At 34.2% G+C, this 16,578-nt stretch overlaps 1 protein-coding gene across 1 annotated transcript in view; it reads left to right on the top strand.

The window, feature by feature from the left end:
• LOC113041614 (beta-catenin-like protein 1) overlaps nucleotides 1-16,578 on the top strand; it is a 42,815-nt gene that overhangs the window by 16,734 nt on the left and 9,503 nt on the right. The window contains exons 11-13 of the mRNA XM_026200245.1: nucleotides 1,844-2,025; nucleotides 9,891-9,988; nucleotides 12,359-12,439. Coding sequence (XP_026056030.1) covers nucleotides 1,844-2,025; nucleotides 9,891-9,988; nucleotides 12,359-12,439 — 361 coding nt within the window. The remainder of the gene's footprint in view (nucleotides 1-1,843; nucleotides 2,026-9,890; nucleotides 9,989-12,358; nucleotides 12,440-16,578) is intronic.

Genomic DNA, 16,578 nt, shown 5'->3' with positions numbered 1-16,578 from the left:
AGAAATCACTCACTGCTCTTGATTAAAAAGCTTTTTTTACTTGAAGAATAATCTTTAATTTATAGTCCTAAATCCAATGCTGTTTTACATTTGATTACTTTAAATTCTGTACCTAAAAACTAATGCAAGACCTACCTAAAAAAAAACCTGAAAGTCAGTTTATTTTATTTGTATCTTTACTCTATTGTATTTATTTGTGCTGTTGCTTGTATTTAGAATATTCTTAATAATATGATAATATATATTTTTTGAAAGTATAGTTTTTCCATAAACATAGCATATACAACTATACCGAAACCGTGACTCTTAAAACCGTGAAACAATCCGAACTGTGAAAAAGTTGAACTGTTCCACCCTAATATTTACATAATAATAGAAAAATATGTGCTTTTATGATTTATAAGGTCATCGGTAGTAGGACTGTGATCATTGGGACATACAATTGATGGCTGCATAATTAATATAGATTATTGAAAGTGCTTATTTGATATTGCAGAGAAACTCAGTGTGCAGAGTGAGAGAGAGGGCGATTCAGGGAAAGATGATAGAGACAGTGAATGCCTTGATACTTGATTTGATTATTTTGCCTGTCCACAGTCTAAGGATTTTGATTTATTTTTTAAGTATAACCCAATTCAAACAACTGAAAGAGCCAAAGAGTTTATCAGTCTGGTGGACACATGAATTGGGCGGTGACTGCAGCAACAGAGGTGTCCTGGGGTGGAGTCAGATTCCCTGATTTACTGTCCCAGTCCACCACTGCCTAGCCTACTTTTATTTAGTTTTGATTGGTTCTGTTTAAAAGTATAAATTTCAACCTTTCTGTAGATAATAGATATAGGATATTTCTAATCTGTTTAGGTCTGTGAGGCGAGTAGCCTAGGCTACCTATACGCTGAGTTTCGGTTCATGTCTGAATGTGTTGTGATTATGCAAAATAATGAAACATGGATTAAAATTAAGATAAAATTAATACAAAACGAAATTCGTGTCAAAGAAAGGCTTTGTGTTTCTGTTTGATTCTCTCTCTCTCTGTGTTGGACAGTGCTTGGCTTGTGTCCAGTTTTGAAGTTATTTGTTTATTAATGAAATACTGTTATTATAGTGTACAATTGCACTTATTATTACACATTGTGTAGCTGTTCATTCTAAAGGTCTAGTCTGTCTTCTAATTTTTATGTAATTGTTACTCTTTGACATATTGAGTAAATCCTATGGACCAAGGCCTGTTGTGATATCTTGATTAATCAAAGTCCTATGGTAGAGTTCCCTCTTACTTGAATGTTTCTCACTCACTCACCCTAACACACACTCACATACACCTACAGAACTTCTCCTGACTTTCTCTTTCTCGCTCTCTCTGGTTTTCTATCTCTCCCTCCCAGTGTTGAAATTAAGTTATAATTGCCTCATTGAATTGTGATTAAATATGTTATTAATTCATTTTGGAAGGGTATTTCATGTCTTTACTTATCACTTTACTTAACACTTAACACTGCTACAGTTGAAGTTTGAAGCCGTGTTGATAGTAAAAATATTGTGATGGTAGTAAAATAGGTGGTAAAAAGGTAGTAAATTCAATTTAAGAATCTCTGTATAAACCCTGATTATATAAATATATAAATGTAAAATGTTGTATATAATTGTTATATTTATTAAAGTAATTTATTTATTTATTTTCTTTGTAAAGCATAATATTGTTAAAATATTATACAATTTAAGTTTTTTTTTTCTAATTTCTGTGCCGAATAAGTACTGCTCTTATTTCTTAAAATTGCAAACAATGTCCCTTCAGTGGCTCTTTGTGCTAATGATGCATGTATCACTGTGTGTGTGTGTTCAGGGAGAAGAAGATGTCTCGAGTCAGCGCTCTGAAGGTCCTGGACTACGGGGTGATCGGTCCAGAGGGGTCAGATAACTGTCACAAGTTTGTGGACATCCTGGGCCTGCGCACCATATTCCCTCTGTTCATGAAGACGCCCAAGAAGATGAAGAAAGTGGGAGTATCGGACAAGGAGCATGAAGGTTTGTAGAAACCAGAGTCCTGAGATGCCTCTTTCTCAGTTCAGTATTATTTCCCACCAGCTTTATTCTCTTAAAATGGATTTAGTGTGGCGGAGCTGCTCAATTAGCTGCGAGCGCACACACACACACACACACACACACACACACAGGGGCGTTTGTAATATGACGGCGAGTTCACAGTAATATCTTTTTGTGGGCTATTATTTACAGTTCAGCCGGCGGTTTATTCCTCGGGGAGTAGAGCTCTGCGGCTGCTGCTCTTATTGTTTTGCTTCTGCGATACCAATAAGCTCCTCACACAGTTTTTAATGCTTATTAGAGACCGAGAGAGAGAGAGAGATGGGGGATGCTATTATTTCAGACACTTACACACTGGAGGAAGATGTGTTTGATGGATCTGCATGTGTAAGATGTGTTTGGACGGTGTGGAAAGAGACATGTCTGAAATCAAGCTTAAAGTGGATCTTATTCAGGGTTTAGTTTGAAAGCAAACAGGAAAGTATTTATGCAGTATTATAAAACTGCATCTTAATTTCCACATCCAGCAGATGACTTTATTCAAAACAACGTTTTCGAAAAGGAGGATTGAAGACTAATAAGTAAAATTACTGAAACACTTATATTATACATAGTAGACCATAAGTATCATTTTCTTTAATGCTAATAATTTAATAATATTTACTTATTTATTTACTTCTATTACTTTTAGTTTATTTGCAAATGTAATTTAATGCTTCATTGTCACACAAAAACAGTTAAAGGTCCTAACGGGTTTCGTTTACATGCAAACATTAATGTGTGGCTTCAAAACAAAGAAAAAGTGCAATTTTGGGACTATGCTTTTTAAAAAAATTTTTTTTAACCTTTATATTTTTTCATTTCCATTTTAATTTTAGTAATTTGGTGGTTTTTTTTTTTCCTATTTTCTTATTATATATATATATATATATATATATATATATATATATATATATATATATATATATATATATATATATATATATACATATATACATACATACATACATATATATATATATATATATATATATATATATATATACATACATACATACATACATACATACATACATACATATATATATATATATATATATATATATATATATATATATATATATATATATATATATATATATATATAGTTTTATTTTTTTTACCTTTCCTTTTTTCTGTATTAAAAAAAATTTTTTTCATTTAAAAAAAAACATTTTTTGATACATCACACTAAAGTAAATGAAAATTAAAAATGTTGCGTTGACAGCTAGCTGAAAAAAATACGTTTATTTTTTAAATATTTTAAATCATTTTTAAGTTGTTGTTTTTTTTGTGGATAATTTCCAGTAGTTATTTTAATACCATTGACATGTAGTTTTATTAATAACTGAAGTTTTTATTTTTGTATTTTCGTTTTAGTTTTTGTTATTAATTATTTGTTGTGTTTGCAATTTTATATTAGTTTTTTTCTCTCCAAAATGTCTATACGGCTTTTATAAATTTTGTTTTTTATTTGTAGCAACAGCCAAAAATACATTGTATAGGTCAAATTTATCGTTTATTATTTTACTTTTATACGTTTTTTATAAGTAAAGATCATGTCCATGAAGTTATTTTGTAAATTTCCAACCATAAATATATCTAAATTTAATTTTTGATTAGTAAAATGCATTGCTAAGAACTTCATTTGAACATCTTTAAAGATGATTTTCTCAGTATTTAGAGTTTTTTTGCATCCTCGGATAGTTGATTTTCCTATAGCTAAATTTGCACACATTTTCTTTTTTTTTTCTTTTAATTGCACATTGTTTTTGAGGAACATGAACCCTGTTTTTAGGACCAGTTAACCATTATTGCATATCAATATTTTTTACTTTAATGTAAACAAAAAAAATATATATATTTTTACATGATATATTCCCCAAACTGCAGTAGCCTATTAATCATGCTAGTATTTGTGTAGATGTTTATTTGTTTATTTATTTAGTAAATTGCACTTTGCTTATTTTTAGGATCTGTTATGGTATTTAGGATCCTGAATACATTTATAAAATACAAATATATATTTGCATGTGCTGTGACTTAGCTAATTCGTCTTCAACAGTAACCGTTTCTCCTTCATAATAAAACACTTGACACATTTGTAATAGTTTGTTGTGTTGGAGCACACATGGTATTATGCCGTTGTCAGTGTGTTGGGTGTAGATTACTCCGGCATCAATCAGCTGTTAGCTTCTTATTTCTTGACGACAAAAGTTGTTTATGAAGACGCAGCGCTTAATTAATTAGCAGCTTTGACGACTGAGAGTTTGAGTAATTAAACGGCTAAGCTTTTACGGCCGATCGAAAAAGTTCAGACTGATCTCCATAAAACACCCTCTGAAATGTGCTCGGCTCGCATTAGCATTCGTAATTAGCTGATTAGAAAACACTCTTTGTGTTTGCAAACAGACCGGAAGGATTTAGAGAGGAGGAATAATGTCTTCTGCCACTCTGCAGTGTGTGCAAGGCTTTTATTGACGGATGATAGTTTAAAAGAAGTGGGAAGAGCAACAAAAAAGTAAACTTCTGCAGCGTTAATCACCAAACAAATGAACGGCGTCCTGCTTTGTGTAGAAAAGAGAAACAACCGTCGACGGGTAAACAATCCTGACAGACACGAAGAGAAAGAGACGCTTTCACACAACGTTCACAGAACGTTTTTGCTAATGATGTGTTAAGAGTGAAGTAAGTTGAACTCGCCATCAGCCAATTTAAGCTTCCTCCGTTATAAACGTCTTGAATGCAGCTTGGCCGTTTTCTCCAGAGATAGAGAGAGGTGTGTGTGTGTGTGTGTGTGTGTCTGGTTGAGACTCAGGGAAATGCTCTGAAATACCTCGAGGGTTTGGGTTCGTTTTAGCCGCAGGGAAGAGGGTCACAGCAGCCTCGGGCCGGTGAAGATGAACATCCTCAGGATACAGCAGAATTAAGATGAGACTAAAAGAGGGACAACTAATTCTGACTAGTGTAATTTTAGTATCTTGTTAATTTTTTTTTATTAACCTATATATGTTTTCATTTCCATTTTAATTTTAGTTTAAATTTGAGTAATTTGGTGTTTTTTTATTTTGTATATATATATATATATATATATATATATATATATATATATATATATATATATATATATATATATATATATATATATATATATATATATATAAATTATTATTATTATTATTATTTTTTTTTTTTACCTGTCATTTTTTCTGTATATTTAAAAAAATGTATTTCATTTTTTTTTTTTTTTTTTTTTTTTTGGAACATCACATTAAAGTAAATTAAAATTAAAATGTTGCATTGACAGCTAGCTGAAAGAAAAGTAAGTTTATTTTTTTAATATTTTAAATCATTTTTAAGTTTTTTTTTTTTGTGGATAATTTCCAGTAGTTATTTTAATATCATTGACATGTAGTTTTGTTAATAGCTGAAGTTTTTAATTTTGTATTTTCATTTTCATTTGTTTTTGTTATTAGTTATTGGTTGTGTTTGCAATTTTATATTAGTTTTTTTTTTTCTCTCTAAAATATCTATATGGCTTTTATAAATTATTTCAGTTTAATCTTCATAATTAGCGCAAATCAAGTTAAACAAAAAAAATTAATAAAAATGAAAATTGAAATTTCATAGAAATGTTGTTCATTTAAAAAAATGCAACTAATTGAAATAATTTGTTTTCAGTTAACATAAAAAAAAGTTTTATTAGTATTTTGAATGAGTTTTTATATTTTAATTTTAGTTAAACAGTTCACAGATGTGTCAATTTTATACGATTATTTCTTTCTTTCTTTGGTTATTTTAGCCCATAGTTAAGCTAAATGAAATTCCTGGCTCTTTCTCGGGGTTTGTGAGCTCTGTTAGACTAAATGAATAATCTTTGGAGAGTTGTAAAACAACGTTTGAGACAAACCCATTAGCTTCGACGTCTCAGCGCGACTCAGAATCGGCCGAATGTGAACCGAACTGATGACGAAGAGGTTGAAGCAGCACTTCATTTATTTCTAATGAATGTCTTTTAACTGCGTTTTAATCTCTACCGGACACGTAATAATCGCGGGAAGTGCTTGAGTCGCTGTGCTATATTAGATCAAGAGCGTGGTGTAATTGCGCTGATCTCCAGAGCTCTGCTAATTCTCCCGTCTCAGATCATTGTTAGGACGTCCTCAGCGCTTTCACTAATGGATTCATTATTGAGAATTAGCAGTTCTTTTGCTGCAGATTCGTACCATGATAATGTGATAATCCGCTTTGTTTCCTGGGATTTTCTTCAACTGTAATAAAAAACCTTTGTCTTGTCTCTCTATGCAGAAGAACATATGCTTATGTAAATCAGTTGCTGAAAAGGCTTTTGGATCAAGTTTTTCTTTATCTGGTATTTCGTAAATAATGCAAATGTAAATACCTGAGGAATATTTTCTGCTGGGCCTTTGAGATAATTTTTATTTTTGTCCCTGGCTGTATTTTAATGGCAATGTATGCCCAACATTGTCATTTATTCATGCTCATGTTGTTGACTTTCTTTTTTTCTTTGAGCAAGCATTAAGTTTTTCAAGCTCTAAGAAAACAAACACTATTTTAGAGCACAGTGAAAGCAGTCCTTTTGACTCGTGCCGTATATTTGACATCATCTGAAGGCATACAACAGCTATAATGTATAATGTATTTTGATAAAAAAAATTATAAAATATTTTCTGAATTTTATATAACTTATAAATAAATTTATCAGTTTTTAAATATATTTTTTATTTATCATATATACATTTTCAGTCATACATTTTACAATTATATTTTAAAAATATATTTTATTATAAACATCTTTATTTATTAATTGCATATGTGTATAATGTTTTTATTCATTATAATTTATAAATTATGATATAGTAATATTTCCTTGTATATAATTATGTATGTAATTAAAAAAAAATTAATTATTTTTTTCTATAATTTATAAATTATATTTTTCAATTATAGTTTTAATAGTATTTTTGATACTATTTTTGTATAATTTGTTTAAATCATTTTTACATTAATTTCCATTTTAATATATATATATATGCACTTTAATAAGCATATATTTGTATTGCTATACATTTTATTAATTATAATTTATAAATTAATATTTAAATGTTTCTTTTTAAATTTAGTTATTTATATATAATTCCTTTTAACATGTACTCATTATAAATGTGTTATTACAGATGATAGAAGATTACAGTGTATTTATGTGTAATTATGAAAATGCTAATGACTCTCAAATGACATATCACACTATATGAGCTAAAAATGGTCAAATTAAGCTTTTCCTCATTCTTTCTTTTATCATTTAGCCTTCGGTTATCAAGTGTTCGTCCCATATAGAGTAGCGCCCCCTACTGGACACCCCACTGCATTCACGCCCCGCCAGCCAATGGCCTTCCTCCCTGTTGCCACGGCGACCCGCAGTGATGTAGTCCCGTTTCCTGTGTGTAATGATGACAGAAGCTTTCCTGCAGCAGAGCTGTGAGATAACACACTTATCTCAGACCTCTAGCCTGCACCCCTCTCCTCTCATCCGCTCCCCGTGGCTGTGTTCCTCTCCCCACACACTTTATTCTGCTGCTAATAACGTCCCTCGCTGCTGGTGGCCGTCTGGAGGAGCGTGACATCACGGTGCTGACCGAGCGCTTCCTCTCATGTCTGTGATTAATGTGTGCCCCGCGGCAGTAGGATGCGTAATGTGTTGTGTAAGAGATGCATGCGGATTGATGTTTAAACTCATCTGTATTCAGTGCAGACGAAGAAGACCGAGGCCAAATTAAATAGTTTTATCAAGGCCGTCTGATTACAGGTTGTGCGAGATAGTGTTTACATATTGATTTTTAACCTGATGGAGAACGGCTTTCATGGACGCGCTGTTATAGAAGACGTTAAAAGTTGTTTGGTGCAGTCGACGTAGAAGGGCGTTGGTGTTAAACGAATAGTTAAACCAAAAATGTACATTTCCTAAATTATTATTCACTCTCCGGTCATCCGAGATGTATATGATGTTGTTTCTTCATCAGATTTGGAGACGTGTAGCATTGCATCACTTGCTCACCAATGGATGTGAATGGGTGCCGTCAGAATGAAAGCTGGTAAAAACATCACATTAATCCACACTAAACTCCAGTCCATCACTTAACATCTGGAGAAGACCAAAGATGTTTTCAACTTAAAAATGTTGCTTCTCCGTAAAATATCCATTAAATTTACTATTTCTAGTGAAACAAAGAATTTAGTCTGAATCAGGAGAGAAATCTGCACAGATGCAAAAACGGCTCTGAAACTCATATTTTAGACTGAAGCAACCGTTTGAAGTAAAAAAAAAAAAACTTATTTGATGGATTTGTTTCTTACAAACACACAGCTTTCCTCTTCTCAAGACGTTGACTGATGGACTGGAGTTTAGTGTGATGTTTTTATCAGCTCTTGTTCTGACGGCACCCATTCACATCCATTGGTGAGCAAGTGATGCAATGCTACATTTCTCCAAATCTGATGAAGAAACAAACTCCTCTACATCTCGTATTGCCTGAGATCGAGCACATTTTAAACCAATTTTAATTTTAGGAAAAGGATGAGCTCTTCCTGTGGCAGTCCCTGAGTCTCGTGTGATGGACTCTTTCTTACTGTAGAGTCAAACGAGCCGTCAGATCAGATTTATAGCGCGTCTGATGTCTTGTTGCATGTCGTTTGGCTCAGCATTAGTGTTTTTATAAGCGACAGCAGTGTGAAGACTTTCATATACTTCACTCCACATCAATTAAAGCTTTTAGTGCAGTCTGGTATTTCCATTTGCAGCAGTTATCACAGACTCGCTCGCCAGTTCTCCTTTTATGTCTTTACGTTAATTATAACTTTTGGCTCTGTGGGTGCTTTCTATAATTAAAAAAAAAAGTATTTGAAGAATATGAAGCAGCACGACTGTTTCCAACATTGATGATGATCAGAAATATTTCTTGAGCATCAAATCAGCATATTTTCCTGATTTCTGAAGATCATGTGACACTGAAGACTGGAGGAATGATGCTGAAAATACAGCTGTGCATCTCAGAAATAAATTACATTTTAATATCTATTCAAATAGAAAATGGCTATTTTGTGTTGCAATAATATTTCAGAATTTAACTGTATTTTAATCAAATAAATCATGCTTTGGTGAACAGAAGAGACTTTGTTCTAGCGCTCCAAAACAATTAGTCACGATTAATCGATTCAAAATAAAAGTTTATGGATACATACTATATGTGTGTACTGTTTATATTTATTATGCATATATAAATACACACACATACATGTGTATATACATTAAGAAACAAAGTTAGATTTATATGTAAAATATTTATATATACAAGTGTTTACATACACATATCTTACACAGTACACACACATATAGTACGTAAACAAACTTTTATTTTGAATCGATTAATCGCAACTAATAGTTTTGCAGCCCTACTGCTTTCAAAAACATGACAAATCATCTTCTTCTGATCAGAAGTTTATAAAACCCACAATCCTTGTGATTCAAGTCCAGATTGAAATCATCCAGACAGCAAAAGCAGTGCTAGGAAAAGAAAAGTCTTCATAACTCAGCCCCTCATATAGTTTCTCTAGTCAACTTTACATTGCTTTCACTCTGACAGCTACAAGAGAAAGTTTGAAACCTACTTATTAATCCTGCAGGAGGACGTCAGCTCCCACTCATCGCTCGCTGCTTTAACTGATGTACTGTGAGTGGAGGACACTAATGTGTTAGATCAGGACACTAAAGCCTTGTTTTGTTCTGGCAGAGCATGTGTGCTCCATCATCGCCTCCATGCTGAGGAACCTCAAAGGGCAGCAGAGAAGTCGTCTCCTCAGCAAGTTCACCGAGAACGACTGCGAGAAGGTAAAAATAAGAGCGCTGACATACGGCTTTATTATCTTCTGCTTCTATAAACGGCGGAGTGACGAAAGAAGAGCGCTTTAGAGGAGAGTTGGCTGGCAGATGGGTTTAATGCTGTGCTGCTGTCTCACCAGTTCAATAGAAGTGTTGTTATGATTGTAACATTTTAGATACATTCAGAACCGCAATTGAAACTTCTGTCACCATCGTCTTTTCCTTTCGCTTTCTTTTTTGATGCTTTCGTTTTTTGCTTTTTTGCTAGATATGTTGTTTATTTCTGTTTTTTTTTTCTCTTTTATTCATTTATTTATTTTTGTATACTCTTGTTTATTAAAGCTGCTGTAGGTAACTTTTGTAAAAATATATTTTTTACATTTTTGTTAAACCTGTCATTATGTCCTGACAGTAGAATATGAGACAGATAATCTGTGAATAAATCAAGCTCCTCTGGCTCCTCCCAGTGTCCTATTGCCATTTGCAGAAACTCCGTCGCTCCCGGTAAAAAACAACCAATCATAGCTGCGGCCCGTAACTTTGTTTGTGTTCAAAATGTAGAAAAATGTGTATAATAAGCGAGTACACCATGAATCCATTTTCCAAACCGTGTTTTTGGCTTGTCCTGAATCACTAGGGTGCACCTATAATAAGTGTTTATATTCGGACTATTTTAGATTGCTTCGGGGGTACCGCGGCGGAGTAACCCAGTACCTTTGTGATTCTTCATAGACATAAACAGAGAGAAGTAGTTCCGGCTACGATGTTCTTCCGCAAGACGCAAGCAGTTCTGTTTATTAACCGCTAGAGCCTCAAAAGTTACCGACTGCAGCTTTAATTCTTTCAGTTTGTTGAGACATACATTTGTTGTTCGTTTCATTCATTGGTTGGATTTTTTGTTATTTCGTTATTTTCGGTTGGTTTTTGTTGGTTCTCTTTCTTTTGTTTGTTCATACTGTTATTCATCATATCATCCTATAGTCTATTTTTTTTTTTTCCATTTTTCTTTTATTGTCCTTTCTTTCACCGAGTGTTCTTTATTTCCTTCAGTTTTGTTTTGGCTTTATTGTATTTATTAATTTTTTTTCTTCTATTTTTCTTTGAAATCTTTTTGAAAGTTTATCCTTTGTTGGTTTCTTCATACTTTTTTGCTTTTTCATTTGTTCTTTTTTTCATGCGTTTTTTGGTTGGTTATTGTTCTTTTTTGCTTTGTTCATTGTTTTTTCATTATTTTATAAATTCCTTCAATCTATCATTTATTTCTTTTTATTTGTTGCTTTTTTCATGTTTTCGTTTCCCTCTGTTTGGTTTGCTTGTTTGTTTGTTTGTTTGTTTTTGTTTTCACTATTTCTTCTTTTGCCCATTTATTTTTCATTTTTTCAGTTTGTTGCTTTTTTATCCTTTTTTTGTTTTGTTTGGTCTTGTTGGTTTATTTTTGTTCTTCCCTTTTTTAATTTGTCTCTTTTTTTGTTTATTCTTCCTTCTTTTCATGTGTTGCTCCTGCTGTTTTGACTATTTTTTAATCAGTTTGGTTTGTTTCCCTTTTTATCATTTATTCTTATGCTTGTTCCTTTTTTTTCCCTAGCTATTTTGTTTTGTTTGCTCTCGTCTGTTCTGTTCTTTTCATTTCTTTTTCATTTTGTTCTTTATTTTCTTTGTTTGCTGGTTTAATGTTTTATTCATAAACTTGTTGCCTGTTTTTATTCATCTTTTTATTAATGAGTTTAGTTTCAATGCTTTTTTGTTTATTATTTCTTTTGTTCTTCATCTCCTTGGTTTTTGTTCTCTCGTTTTCTTTCCTCTCGTTGACTTTCTCTCTCTCTCTCTCTCTCTCTCTCTCTCTCTCTCTCTCTCTCTCTCTCTCCCTCTCTCTCCCCCCCCTCCCCCTCCCCCTCTCTCTCTCTATCTCTCTCCCTCATGCCGGTTTTGTTTGGAGGGTCTCGGCGGCGTTCTCTGTGTCCGGTGTTATACGTCTCCTTTAGTCTCTGTGGGGGGTCTCCATACATCACCTGGACGGACACGTGTGCAGTTATCGCTCAGCAGTCACTACTCCTAAAATAACCCTCACAGTCCCGCCGGGGCCTGTTTCATCACTCTGACAGCAGCACTGCATTATTGCTAGTTTCTGGAGCTAAAAGATTTCGGCCACACCGGCACCATGCCTCACTTCTGTTCGTCTTCAGATTGTCACAGGAAATGCTGGGAGGGGGATGACGGATGCTTCTGCTTGTCTTTAAATAACACAGCCGCCATTTGTCTTGTTCGCCGCGGTTGAATATGAAAATCATTCACATAATGCAAATGTGTGTCCTAAAGCACATCTCTGGTGTGTTTGGGTGCATTTGTAACACGCTCGCCCTCGTTCCCTCTCTTCTGCAGGTCGACAGACTCATGGAGCTGCATTTTAAATACCTGGAAGCCGTTCAGCTCGCAGACAAGAGGATCGAAGGAGAGAAGCACGTAAGATTCACACACACACACACGGTTGATTGGCAGTATCTCCTCGGCGGGGTCAGATCTGTGTGTGAAGATAAGAGCAGACCTACCAGACTCAAACGTCACCGTGGGATCTTCGCCTTTAAAACCCAACGCTGTGTAACTTTTACACAGATCTCTGATTCACACACACTTTCTCATCTGGAGTCTGTGCAGTCACAGCTCCTCCAACACACAAACAAAAACCACTGGGTTCGTCTCGCTTCTTAAAACACTGATCCAGATACTCAGAGAGGTCTTGTGGGTCCTGGACAACTTACTATTTATTATGAATCTGTTTTCTAATCTTGACATGCTTCAAATGTGAATTCCTTTGAAATTTCACATTTAAGCTAAAGTTTATTCAAAAACACTGGGAAAAAAAAGTTTAGCAAAATTTGCATTAAAACATCTTGACATTGCATATTACATTTTTAAAGCAAAGCATTATTAGCTTTTATTATTAGCATTGTGAGTGGAAACAGTTACCTTTATTCCAAATATGATAATATTGTATGCATTTAAATTAATAATTATAATAATAATAATGATTGATGATGATGGTGTTGCTGCGTATTAATTTTAAAATAATCTATTATCATTTATTAATAACATTGTGAATGTCAACATTTGCAGAATTCCAAAACATTTACAATAATCTATATTATTATTATTATTATTAATAGATTAGTATTGTTTTGCATATTAATTACAAAAAATATTATTATCACTGATATTATTGTATAAACTAAATTAAAATAATCTACTATTATTATTATGGCTGTTATTGTTTTTATTATAAAGGATTATGTTAGTAGTTTTGTGACTTGGTTTATTAATGGAGAAGGTAATTGGTTGCTCTTTTAGATCCGTAACTCTGGTTATGTAAGTTGTGGGGTCTCAGCCAGCGATAATTAACATGGAGATGATTAAAGGCAGATGCTAATGATGATAATCGTCAGGTTGGGCAGTTATTCCACATTGTGTAACTGTATTTCATTAGCCAACATTGTAGGGTAGACTTACATGTTTTTGTGTGTGTGTGTAACTGATTATGTGTGTATGAGTGTGTGTTTTATAGAGTGTGTGCTCTGAGGTATTGGCGTGTGTATGTTGAGGATGTGATCTGGGCACAGATGTGGACTCCTGCAGCTTGTGTCTCATCCATCCTAATGTGTGTGTGTGTGTGTGTGTGTGTGTGTGTGTGTGTGTGTGTTCAAGACCGTTTTCAGGGATGGGCTGAGCAAGAACTAATTGTATTTTTGATCCTTCAAATCCTGATCCTTGAAGTTTGGAGACGGTGCAGTGTTTTTTGAATGAAGTCTCGTCTGTTGACCAAAGCTACATTTATTTAATCAGAAATACAGGAAATGTGTCACGTGATCAGAAATCATGAAAATATGATGATTTACTGCTCAAGAAACATTTCTGATTATCATCAATGTTCAAAACAGTTGTGCTGCCAAATATTTTTTGTGGAAACTGTGATACATTTATTACAGATTATTTTATATATTTAAAAAAAAAAGGCAGCATTTGTTTTAAATATAAATCTTTTGAAACATTATAAAAGTCTTTACTGTCACTTTTGGTCAATTTAATACGCCATTGCTGAGTGAAATGCCTAATAATAAATCATACTTTAATCATGTTTGCATTTTGCAATGTTCCTGCGGCCTTTTGTATTAGCAGCGCTAAAGGTTGTGGGTTCAATTCCCAGGTAACACATACTGACATACTGATAATAAAAAATTAAAATGTATAGCATAAATGCATTGTAAGTTGCTTTGGATAAAAGTGTCAGCTAAATGCATAAATTTAATCTAAATGCATTGGTAACAAGCCTGAAACAAGCTTTCATTGTTGCGGTTGCCAGATTTAAAGAGCCTAAATCCCCCAGTCACAACTTTTTTTTTTTTTTTTTGTGAATCAATACATTTTCTGAACAGTGGTTTAAAGCTGCAGTAGGTAACTTTTGTAAAAAATATATTTTTTACATATTTGTTAAACCTGTCATTATGTCCTGACAGTAGAATATGAGACAGATAATCTGTGAAAAAATCAAGCTCCTCTGGCTCCTCCCAGTGTCCTATTGCCATTTGCAGAAATACATCACTCCTGTTAAGAAACAACCAATCAGAGCTGCGGTCCGTAACTTTGTTTGTGTTCAAAGTGTAGGAAAATGTATATAATAAGCGAGTACACCATGAATCCATTTTCCAAACCGTGTTTTTAGCTTGTCCTGAATCACTAGGGTACACCTATAATAAGTGTTTATATTCGGACTATTTTAGATTGCTTCGGGGGCACCGCGGCGGAGTAACCCAGTACCTTTGTGATTCTTCATAGACATAAACAGAGAGAAGTAGTTCCGGCTACGATGTTCTTCCGCAAGACGCAAGCAGTTCTGTTTATTAACCGCTAGAGCGTCAAAAGTTACTGACTGCAGCTGTAATCTTCCTTATATATGCATATGTTGCCAGAAGTCAGTTGTTTTCCCATGGATTTGGGCTACTTAACACTATTGCCTCATCTTGTTTTTAATGTCTGTGGGTTTAAGCAACCCCACGATTGGGCTTGTTTTAGGCTAGTTTTGAGAAACAATTGGGCAGGGTTTGTTGTGTGGTTGTGTGAGTCGTTTGTTGCTTAATTTTACATGTCCAGCAAAACCACGGAGCAGTTAGTGGATGTTCAGTATGCCGCTCAGCTTTTGTTTCAGGTCTTTGTGCAGGTGTGTCGATTTAAAAACGTGTGTGTGTGTGTGTGTGTTTCCCATCCAGCTCATCTGACTCTGTGCTCTAGGCCTGTAAATCCTGTCTCAGAAGCAGTGACAGGAATATGACTGTGGAAATGTCTGCTCTTGTTTCTCGCCCGTCGACTGAACTCCAGCACTCCCCGCAGATGAAACCGTGTTCCTGGCTTTCTCCGAGCGCTATAAAAGTATATCACCCATAGCAGAGCCCTTGTTTAAAAACGCCTCGGAGTGCTGTCAGCGCCGCGCTCATGTGAACCCGTCTCGCCTCCTTTTACTGCTTAATGACAGCTACAAATTCTCTCCGAATTGCATTTCCTAAACACAGACCCCCATAAACCCCCTCTGCACTCGGTCGGCTCGTCTCCTGCTCTCCTCGTTTTGCCGCACACGCACAAGGCTCTTTGGGAAACCTGGAAAGGATCCACAGAGGAGATGCTGGCAGGGTGTGCTCAGATTAATTTAGTCTGTGTGTCCCGTGAGACTCAATCACAGGTCCCGGCGTCGCTTTGTTCTGCCTGTCATATTAACACCTGTGCCAGCCTGCAGTTCTCCAACAGGAAGTGTCTAAAAATCACTCTTTCCCTGAGGTGAAGCCGCTTGTTATTTGCACTCGTGTAATTGACTTGCTGAAGGCTGTGCCTCTGTAACGAGACTTGAATAACGCCTGCGAAAGATCGAAGCTCTCTGTTCTCACAGCGTGATGATGTACTTATTATATTTTTGCACGCTCTTTAAATCAGTCCTTAAGTATGAACTGGAATTCCTTAAATTACAACAAAGTATTTACTTAATGCATTACATGTACTATTTTGCATAATTCAACAGTGCACAGCATTAATGTATGTATGTACTTAATATATACATATTCATACACATTTAATTTATAGCTAATTTTAATAATTTTATTAAAAATATTGAAATTATATATGTGTGTGTGTGAGTATATGAACATAAATATATATTAACGCATATTTAATATGAATATATATACTATTTACAATAACATTTATTGTAAATATTAAATCATGTTTGTGTGTCTGTGTGTGTGTATATATATATATATTTACAGGGGTGCACATAAGTGGTCCGCATGCGCGACCAAAATAAAAAAATGCGTAATATAAATATGTTCTGACAGAGCATGTGCGTACTGACATGGTTGACAGCTGTTAATGCACAATTACCATTTTAGATCACAAACTGTACTGTGTAAGTTTTATTTTCAGCATAAATCTAGGCTATGCCATGACGTTTCAAAGCACAATACAAAACTGTGACATTTATCCACTGACGCTCTTTAATAAGCAGCGCTAAATCTGGAAGCCTGTATATTTACTTGACGGCAACCTGCCAAAATAAAAGCGTGATT

Source organism: Carassius auratus, chromosome 23 (assembly GCF_003368295.1).
Source record: "Carassius auratus strain Wakin chromosome 23, ASM336829v1, whole genome shotgun sequence".
Classification (NCBI taxonomy): Eukaryota; Metazoa; Chordata; class Actinopteri; order Cypriniformes; family Cyprinidae; genus Carassius; species Carassius auratus.
The sequence above is the reverse complement of the archived record's forward strand: the minus strand, read 5'-3'. Positions and strand labels throughout refer to the sequence as shown.